At 66.9% G+C, this 9,735-nt stretch overlaps 1 protein-coding gene across 1 annotated transcript; it reads right to left on the reverse strand.

Moving 5' to 3' along the window:
* Positions 1-4,977: 4,977 nt before the first annotated feature.
* On the reverse strand, positions 4,978-9,111 carry RNF208 (ring finger protein 208). Its single transcript, XM_083806934.1, has 2 exons — positions 8,776-9,111; positions 4,978-7,328 (listed from the first exon to the last, which is right to left on the reverse strand). The coding sequence occupies exon 2, from the start codon at positions 6,661-6,663 to the stop codon at positions 5,842-5,844; it is 822 nt and encodes a 273-aa protein (XP_083663060.1). The 5' UTR covers positions 6,664-7,328; positions 8,776-9,111; the 3' UTR covers positions 4,978-5,841.
* Positions 9,112-9,735: the final 624 nt, after the last annotated feature.

Genomic DNA, 9,735 nt, shown 5'->3' on the forward strand with positions numbered 1-9,735 from the left:
CCCAGTGCCCAGGCTCCCACAGCTTCCCACCCCCAGCCGAGCGGTGCCAGCCCGTGCTTGTGCCTTTCTCACAGCTGCTCGCCTCCCCGTGCATGGAGATAAGAGAGCAAACACTGCTCTGCTCCTGAAGGCTCTGCACAGGCAGTGCCGAGCAGGACCCACAGGGCCCCAGCTCACAGCACCGTGCCCACAAGGGCAGGCAGGGGAGCCCGTGGCACCGGGGCTGTGCCAGCCTCTTCTTGGGACCACCGGCTGCCCGCCTGCACTGGGAACACCTCAGCAGCGATGTTCCTCCTTGCTTGGCAGCCAGCCTTGCTGGGGGCACAATGCACTGCTCCCCAGGCCCCCCTGCAGGGATGCCCAGCCCATGGCACGGCTCCTCTGCACCCGTGCTCCCAGCCGTGCGGCGGGACATGGGGCTGGCGGCAGCTTCTTGGGAACACCCGCACCCCTGGGGCAGCCGCTGAGGCCACCTCCACGGGGGAATTGGCTTTGCTCTGGGAAAAAGCCCCCTGCACTGACACTGAATGCTGCTTTGCATCCGAAGCACTCTTCCTTTGACCATGAGCAACATCAGCAGAAACTACCCAAATTTTCACTCTTTTACTCCCCCAGATCCCACCCAGGGGGCTGCATCCCCCCAGCCTGTTTGGATTGCCCCAACTCTGGCAAAGGTGCTGAGGGCACTGTCACGATGCTGCCACTGCCTCAGGCTGCAGGACGGTGTAGGGGGCAGAAACAGGAGAGGGGCACCCCAAAATGGGTCAGGCAGAGACCGGCAGGGCCCCCTCCACCCCACCTGCCCCATTACACCGAGGAGTAATTATTTATACAAAGTGGAGCATCTCCATCAGGAGAACTGTGAGCTTGGCCTGGCTGGGGGCGTTTTTTGGCTACATTGGGCCTGCAGGGAAGGGAGGGCTCACACGGGGAGGGGGGGAACATCACCATGTGGGACACCTGGCACACATCCCTGCTCTACATTACATTGTCGGGGGGGTGGACTTTTTTGGGCAAACCAGGCCACAGCTGTCCCCATGGGGACCGGCACTGGAGCACGATGCTCAATGCCATCCTCCAGCACATCCATGCTGCTCTCTCCGAGCTGTCTGGGGGCTCGAAGCCAGAGAACAGCCCCTAAATCCCCCAGGGGTAGGGTCCTGGGGGGCTGCGGTGTGGGACCAGCCTCAGGGTGGTGGCATCGCAGGCGGTGCGAGCGCGGGCGGCCAGCCCGGCGTGCAGGAAGGGCTGGCCCGCAGGAATTCGGCTGCAATGTCCGCTCACAAGGACTCGGTTATATTTAGCGCGCTGAGATAGCGGCAGGCAGCGCCGCAGGCACGCCGAGCAGGGGCTGGGGTGGTGTGCTGAAAGCTGGGGGAGGCTGCGGTGGGGTGGGGGGCACCGTCCCCATGCACAGCCTGCCCCCCCCCCAAGCTGCTCTCATATGCACAGGGGCCCTTGTACCCTGGTATGCACCAATGCCCCCATCTCCCCATGCACACACCCCGGCAGCCATCCTCCACCTCCTTACCTGCCCCCGTAGCTCCCCTGCAGCCCCCAGCCCCTCTCACCCCCCCCCCCCCCACCTCATCACGGTGCCCCAAACCCACCCCGTCACCCCCCATCCCCCTCCCCACGCCCTCTCACCAGCCCTGACACCCCACTGCACCCCAAACGCTTCACTGTCTCTCCCTGCTGGTGGCACTGGGGGGGAGGGGCACCCCCACGTCCTCAGACCAGCGATGTGGCTGTCCCCAGCCCTGCACACACCTCTCTGAAGGCCAGCGTGCCCCGCCCCCCCCCCCCCCCCCCCCAGCCCAGCTCCCCAGCAGCGCACAGGTGGCCGTGGGGAAGGGTCGCACTGGGGTGTCCTCGAGTGTCACACGGCTGGGGGCACGCACGGAGCCTGACAGTTCTCAGGCAGGGCCAGCGTTTTGGGGTCCCCATCCAGCTCCAGAGGCATCTGATCGCTTTGGCACCACAAGTGGCAGCAGCACGGTCCCTTCCCCACCCAGCCCTACCCCGTGCCTCCGTCCCCAGCCCGAGCGAGAGAGGCCAGAGTGCTGCCATCCGTGGGGACGGCACGAAAGCACCGGGAGCACCTCGTGCACCTCGACGGTGGCGCTGGCACCCAGGGCTGCCCGCAGCTCTCACCGGCCTCGTCCGCAGGGAAACGCCAGGTCCCAGCCGCTCCCTGCCCGCGGGGCCAGCGCTGCCCTGGGACCTGTCCCGGCCGCGCGGGCTCCTTGCCGCAGCCCGTTAGCTTTGCATCTCAGGGTTGTATTTCATTGTGCAAGCCTGGCACTGAAAGAAGCTGTCGCAAGCAGCTTCCTCTCTGCTCGAACGGCCGTTTCGGGTGCGTGGCTGCCCCACATTGAAGTTTCCCACGCATGATGTGCTTCCCCGAGGTGGGCCCAGCCGTGGTGCTCAGCCCTCTCCCTGCCAACCTGCAGGAACCGAGCACGTCATGCTCTCCCGTGGACTCGTGCAGCCCTCACCCCTTGGCCACACCATGGCCAGATCCTCCCCCAGCTCTGTGCAGAGGGGAACTGGTCACCACCAGTGTTGTGCAACCCACAGAGGATGGGGCAGTGCACAGGGACCTCTCCCCAGCGATGTCTGTTGTGGTTGAGCAGCTGGTGGAACTCGGTGCTCTTTGAAAATTCACCTCGGAGGCAAAAAGCTCAGCCTGGCCGTCGAGTCTGCTGGAATGTTTCTGGGCTTGGGATGCTGCAGTGACTTCAGGAGACTTTTAGCTCACCTGCAGCTGGGGCTTGAGCACTGGCACCCTGGTCCTGTCCTCCCAGCATTGTGCCTGGGCCCCTCTTCCAGCGTGTGCTTGTTTGAGATAAATAGGGCTGGAGAAATGGGCTGTCACCCAGCACTTGTTCCTGAAAGGCCCCGTTTCTTCCTTAATTGTGACTCAAAACCAAATTAGCAGCTTTAAATTTACTCTGTGCCCAAGAGGTACCGTGGAGATGGGAGGACATGCTGTACCCTTCATCCTTATGTAATAAAAAGAGCAAATCCCTGCTTTGAGAGCAAAACTGTCCCCAGATCTGTGCTTCAGTCTCTGGGGAACTGAAAACAGCTGGAGGAGTCTCCCTGGAGCCAAGGATTTCAGAACTGGTTGGGGCGATGGAGATGCTCCTGCTGGAAAGGGCTTGGGGCCGCCCCAGCCTCCCGGAGCACCGCCAGGACCACGGGAGGAGGCAGAGCTACGGGGAGCCTTGGCTCCCGCCCTGGGGCCAGGCTGCCCGCTCCAAGCGGTGTCCTGGCCTTTGGGGCGAGAGGCCAGGAGACGTCACCCGACCCACAAAGCGCCCGGCGCCGCGTGCGCACCCCACATCCGCTGGAGGATGCAGGTGCAGGGCTGCGGAGACGGGTCACGGCCGCGGCGTGCGCAGGGCCAGGGATGGCACTGGCTGCATTATTGATGCTGTAATTCAGCACCAATGGGCTGTGAAGTGGTTTCATTTTCATGGGCAGAAATCCCCCCCCCCGCCCCGAGCACCGTGTGTGCTCCTGCACAGCCACGGACACTGGGCAGGTGCTGCGTTCGCTGCGTGCCTGGCGGGGAACCCCTCGCCTGCCACAGGGTGCAGAGTGCAGAGGCAGCAGCGGCTCAGAGACACGAAATTTGGGGCCCAGCACCGGGCCACTGGGGCTGCGTGTGCACAGAAAGCCCCTGCATGCATGTACACACACGGAGGCGTCCTCAGGTGTGCTCGGCACCACATTGCTCTGTGCTCGCTTGTGGCTCCAGCAGAAAGGAGCTGCTGACACCCCGGGGAGCCTGACCCTGGCAATTGCTGCTTGTCCTAGCTGGAGGTTTCCCATTGCAGCAACCCCAGTTTTCTCTTGGAGAAAGCACCGGGTGCTCCCTGCAGATGCTCTTTGCCTGCGCTGCCATGCACAGGGTGCAGCCGGATCTCACTGCCCAGGTTTGTGCAGATCCGGGTCCTGTAGAACATCCTCCCTCGTCCAAACCACAGCCTGCCCCTGGCCCTGCAGCGGTGCCTGCCCCATGCCTGTGGGGCTGCCCCGTGCCTCCCGGTACCACCAGGATGCCCTGTGTGGGCTGTGCTGCAGGAGGACACACACCGGCCCTGCAGCCAGAGAGGGGCAGAGGGAGCCCAGCACTGCCCCATCCCTGCCCGTGTCCCTTTGCCTGGGGGTGCCACCACGCTGGCAAATCCACCCCCGTATACTTCATCTCTTGGGGAGGATCAGATCTCCTGGCTATTCAAGACCGCAGGGCGTGGATGGGGCAGTGTCCTGCCACGGGGCACCCCACAGTGCCCAGCTGTGGGGCTGGGGACTAGGCAGGGAGGAGACACAACCACACAACCAGAGGGGGACGTGGCAGCCCTGGTCCCCAGGAAAGCCCATCTTTGGGGTATCCCACCACCACCACACACCCCACGAACCATGTGAGGACAGTGTAGTGTCCTGAGCACACCCCACTGGTGCACAGCTCCGCTCCCCCCGCAGCATCACACCCCCGACACCCTCGCATGCTCTTCGTTCCAATATAATCTTTATTGGGGAGACTGATCAGGGTCGAACAAGGCCGGGTATAAAACATGATCATTGTCACAACCAGCAGCGGGAGGCATTGGCAGAGCAGAACAGAATTGGTATCGGCCCCCGTTCTCCGCGCCCCCCCAGCCCCGGGCAGCAGGGTGGTGTCGGGGCTTCGCTGGCGGCGGCGACTCCTCAGGGTGGGCGATGGAGGCCTGGCCCCTCTGCCTGGGTGGATGCTGGGCTCTGGCCGGTGCCGGGGCTGCTCCTTGCTCCTGAAGTGCCTGGGAGCAGGATGGGAGGGGGCAGCTCCATGCCCCCCCCCCCGGCTTCCCCAGCCCCGATGTCCTGGGGGCTGTGCTGGGGCTCTGCCTCCTGCCCTGGTGCTGCAGTGCTCAGCCCCATGGGAGCACCTGCAAATTATGGCTTTTTCTTTTTTACTTTGTTTGTTCGTTTGTTTTTTGCTTTTTTTTTTTTTGGCAGCAAACTTCCCCCTCCAGATGCCCTGGAGAAAGCAAGACCGTGCACAAGAGGCTGCTGCCCCACGGGGCATCAGTGTAGGGCACAGGGTCCCTCGCAGCCTTGGGTGGATGGAGCCACAGAGAACGGGCACAGCGCAATGCCTTGGTGAACACACAGCGGCCTGGGACAGACAGGGAAAAACAAGAATCCTCCAAAACGAGGACAAACGGGAGCTTTCCTCAGGGGCCTGCGGAGGAAACGGGCCGTGTGTCTGCTCGCACTGGTGCAGCGGCTTGGCGTGGCTACAGCAACTCAGACGCACGGCAGCTTGGCCGCTGAGATGAAAGCTTTGGCAAATAACTTACAGAGAAGGGGGGGGTGATGGGGGCCTGTTCTCACACCTGCTCCTGTCCCGTGCTGGGCACCGTGCCTCTGCGGGGCACCTCGTGCCGTTACCACCAGCTGCGGGGCAATGGGTAGGGTGTCACCGGTGGGACTGAGCGTCCGTTCTTGGGAGAGGAGGGAGAAGCCCCTGGGATGTTTGATGCTGGTCACAGCGGGGCTGCCACAGATGCCCAGGGGTGTGCCACGACCCCGATCCTGATGTCCCTCTCCCTGAGCACCACTGGCACGTGGGGGGCTGCCACCAGATCCACGCCATGTCCCAGAGCGCAGCATCCCCACCGCCAGCGCTGGCGAGCCCAGGGTGGGAGCGAGCCCATGTCCGCGGCTGTACGAAGGATCAGCGCAAATCCCTCCCCGCACAGCTGGATCGCCGGGGGCTGGCGGGGCGCAGCACCGTCCTCTGTCCTCTCCCCGATGGGGCCGGGCCGGGGCAGGGCGCGGGCGCGGGCCTCACATGATGGTGCAGGAAGACAGCGGATTTCGGATGTGGCAGGTGCAGGCGGCCCCGCAGTACTGGCGAAAGGTCTGGTAGCAGCTGCGGTCGGTGTCGCTGCTCCACTGCACGGGGTTGGCGGCCAGGGCCTCGGCCGGCAGTCTGTTGAGGATACTGGTGTTGACAGCCAGCGCCGCCAGCCCATAGTCGGTGAAGAGCACGGTCTCCCGCTTGCAGGTGGGGCAGGAGATGAACTTGTACTTGGGGCAGGACTCGTAGAGGATCTGCAGGCACTCCTCGCACACCGAGTGCAGGCAGGAGAGGATGCGGGGCCGCTTGTTGGTGAAGTTGTACATGTGGCCGCAGGTGGGGCACTCGAGGGGCTCGCAGGGCGTCGAGGGGTGCAGCACGTACTGGTTGACGATCACCTCGTCCGACGGCGGCTGCCGGTGGTAGCACACCTCCGAGCTGCCCTTCCGCTGCCCCTGGTACCCGCGCTCGCGCCGCGGCAGGGGGGGAGTCCGGGGCAGCGGCAGGGGACCGGGGGTGGCATCCAGCGCCGGGATGTCCCCGCACGCCTGGTTGACGATGATCTCGGACTCGGAGGGCCACGCGCGCTTGGCCACGAGGGGCGGCTCACGGCGTGGGGCCGGTGCGTAGCGCGGCTGCGATGCTTGCAGCTCTGAAAACTTCTCCGGGTGGATGATTTTCATCGCCTCCATTTTAATGATGACCTGTTGCCCTTTCAGACACGACATGAGTATGGTTTTCACATTACTGTCCACTGCTCTGGGGTCTCCAAGGGACGCCTGCATGAGGCTAAAACATGCCGGCAGCATGCAGCGCTTTCAATCTCGTTCTGGCCATGAAGCAGGAGCAAGGGGGGCAGCTGCCGGCACAGGACATCCTGGGGACATGGGGGACGTGCGGGCCCTGCGCCCCTCTTCTCCGGCCACCCCGGGGTGCCGGAGGCGTGCAGGGGAAAGCGGCGCTCAAGGCCGCATCCTGCCCGCGCCCGCCTTTGAGGACGCTCTCGGGCAGGCGATCAAAGCGTCTGCTCCCCGCGGCGCCTCACGGGACGTTAACGTGACATCGCCTGCCACTCGGCAGCTCCCCCCTTTGCCCCTGCTGGCACTTCCACACCAGACAGGCTGCAGTCAGAAATGGCAAATGGATGCCTGCGGTGCCGGGCGATGCCCGGGCAGGCAGCCTGGGGGGGGGGGCTGTGGCAGAAACGTGGGCAGTGCCGCGGGGGGCAGCCCCCGCCTCCACCCAGTCTTTATTCCTGTTTACCGCCGTGGGATCCTCGTGGCGCTGAAGAATGTGTTTGCAAATTCCTTTGCTCTGACTTCCCGGCTCTCCCACTTGCTGTCACCGGCAGCTCCCGCAGGGCACGGGGCGCATCCCGCCCGGGCGGGCGCTCACCTTGCCCGGCGCCGGGGCTGCTGCATGCTTTCTCCCCACTGCGGCCAGCACCTCCGTCCCCAGCTCAGCTTCGTGCTCACTGGAAAGGAAAAGCAAGAGGAGGTTGGCTCCTGGGCTCACTGGAGCTCTGCCGGACGGTGCTCCCTGCGGATGCGTGCCTGCCTCCATCCTGCCAATTTGGCTCTCTGCTGCCCGCGGCACCGGCCCTACCGGTCCTGTCCATCTGCCCTGCGCGCTTTGGGCCGGCGGATGTGGGAGCTGGAAGGTATTTCCCCCCCAGGCATCTCCTCCGTGGCTGGGAAAAGCCCTGTGGAGCCCCCGGCCCTGGGGGCCATGCCCGGGCAGTGCGGGGGTCCCTGAGTGCCCCACTGGGTGTGCAGGGCCCTCTGAGGGGGGCTCCCCCCCCGGCCTGCCTGTGCTCAGGGCTTTCGCTCACGTTTAGCCCCTCCTCTGCTCTGTGGATCTATTTTTACCTCTGTCGCGCGCTCCTGATCTGTCCCTTCTATCATCTCTCCCTCTCCCCCTCTACCCCTCCACAGCTCCCTGCCCTTGTCCCGGAGCTGCTGGGGAAGTCGGGCCACGTTTGGGGACTGGCAATGGGGTACAGGCAGCCAGCCCGGGGCCATTTTCTCCCTTGGGCAGCCCCGGCGACAGCCTGCCTCTCCTCCTGGAAGGGCGAAGGCGCTTCTCCTCCATCACACTGCAAATGCTGTTAGCAGGATGCCTGCTCCCACCGAGCCCTGCCAGGCCTGACGGAGGGGACCCGGGGGGGGCCATCTGGCTGCGGAGGTGGCAGTGATGGGCCGGGGGGCTTCAGCCCTAGATGCCCAGGAGCCGCGGGGGCTAGATCCCTGCCTGACCCCGGGTGGGGGGGGGGGGGGGCAGAATGCCCTGGCTGCACCGATTCCCGGGAGCATCCCGCAACACCTGCCCCGGGGAAAGAGGACTCGCATCCCGCATCACGGCCCGCATCCTGCACCCCACGTCCCGCACTCCGCGCCCTGCAGGCAGCCCAGGCTCCCCCCCCGCGCCCAGCAGCAGCCCCGGGGCCGGCTGCCCGCAGGGCTCACGCAGACTCACCCGCAGCGCGATGGGCACGCCGATTCGGACAGCGGCCGCCGCACTCGCGCCGTCACACCCCTTCGGGCAGAGCCCGAAGCCTCGCAGCACCCCGCGGTGCCCCGCGTCGACACCAGCCCCCGGCGCCCCGCGGCCCCCCTGGCACCCAGCACCCGCCCCCCGCAGCGAGCCGCGGGCGCGAAGCCCCCCGCCTCGCGCTGCGCGCAGCCCAGCGGTGCACACACACATGTGCACACACATGTGCACTACACACATGTGCACAGACACACATGTGCACACACACATGTGCACAGACACACATGTGCACACACACACATGTGCACACACACACATGTGCACGCACACACATGTGCACACCCGCGCACACTCACACCCGCGCCTGCGCGCCCGCGGGGCGATGCTCCCGGCCCGGCCGGCCGAGAGCCCCGGTGCCTGCGGCTCGTTACCTGCGTGGCTGCAGCCCCGGGGAGAACGCTTCGGATGCGGGGTCCCGCTGCGGCCGCGTCCTGCTTTCAGCCTCCGGAAGCCCCGCTCCGGCCCCGCGGCCGAGGCGGGGAGGCCCGGGCGGCTAAAGGTTATCTGAAAGGCAGCCGGGGGGACGCGGGCTCCGCGGGGATGCTGCCGCCTGCGCGCCCGCCGCGCCCGGCTTCCCGCGGCCCCGCCGCCGCCTCGGGCAGCCCGCCCGGCCTCGGAGGGGAGGGAAGGTGGCGGGGCGCGATCCCCGGGCGGCCTCCCGCAAAGGCCGGGGCTGCCGGCGGCCCCGCTGCCTCCGGTAGCTCCGCCGGGGGAGGAGGCAGCCCCCGCAGCCCCCGCCGCGCAGCGCCCCGGCGAGAGCTGATGCAACCGAACCGGTGCAGGGCTGGGGGGCCGCCGGTCGGCCCCGGCCCCCCCCCCCCAGCTCCCCGCTCCGCTCCGCTCGGCAGGTGCAGGGCTCCCGGCCGAGCCCCGGCGCTGGGCTCCCGGCGCTTCCCTCCCCGCCGTCCCCCGGGGCTCGGCGCTGCCGGCGGCGCGGGCGCTGCGCGGAGGCGCTCCCTGCGCGCTCCCGGCGCCCGCAGTGCCGCTGCAGTGGTGCAGCCGGCTCACATTTCTCTCTCTCTCTCTCTCTCTCTCTCTCTCTCCCTCTCTCTCTCGCAGCAGCAGCAGCAGCAGCGCGGGGCCCGCGGCCGCAGCGCCCTCCGCCCCCCGCCCGCCCCCTCCGCCCGCCGCGGGGCCGCCCCGCTCCTTCCTTCCTGCCCCGGCCCCGCCGCCCGCTGCCCCCCGCCGCCGCTGCCCACCCCCGGCCGGGGCCCAGCGCGGAGCTCCCCGGGGGGGGCTGCGGTGACTCAGCAGCCGCCGCTGCTGCCGGCGCTGCCGCGCTGGGGGGCTCCTCCGATGGGGTGCGGGGGACGAGGGCTGGGGCCCCACCA

This window comes from Anser anser, assembly GCF_964211835.1.
Source record: "Anser anser genome assembly, chromosome: 21".
Taxonomy (NCBI): Eukaryota; Metazoa; Chordata; class Aves; order Anseriformes; family Anatidae; genus Anser; species Anser anser.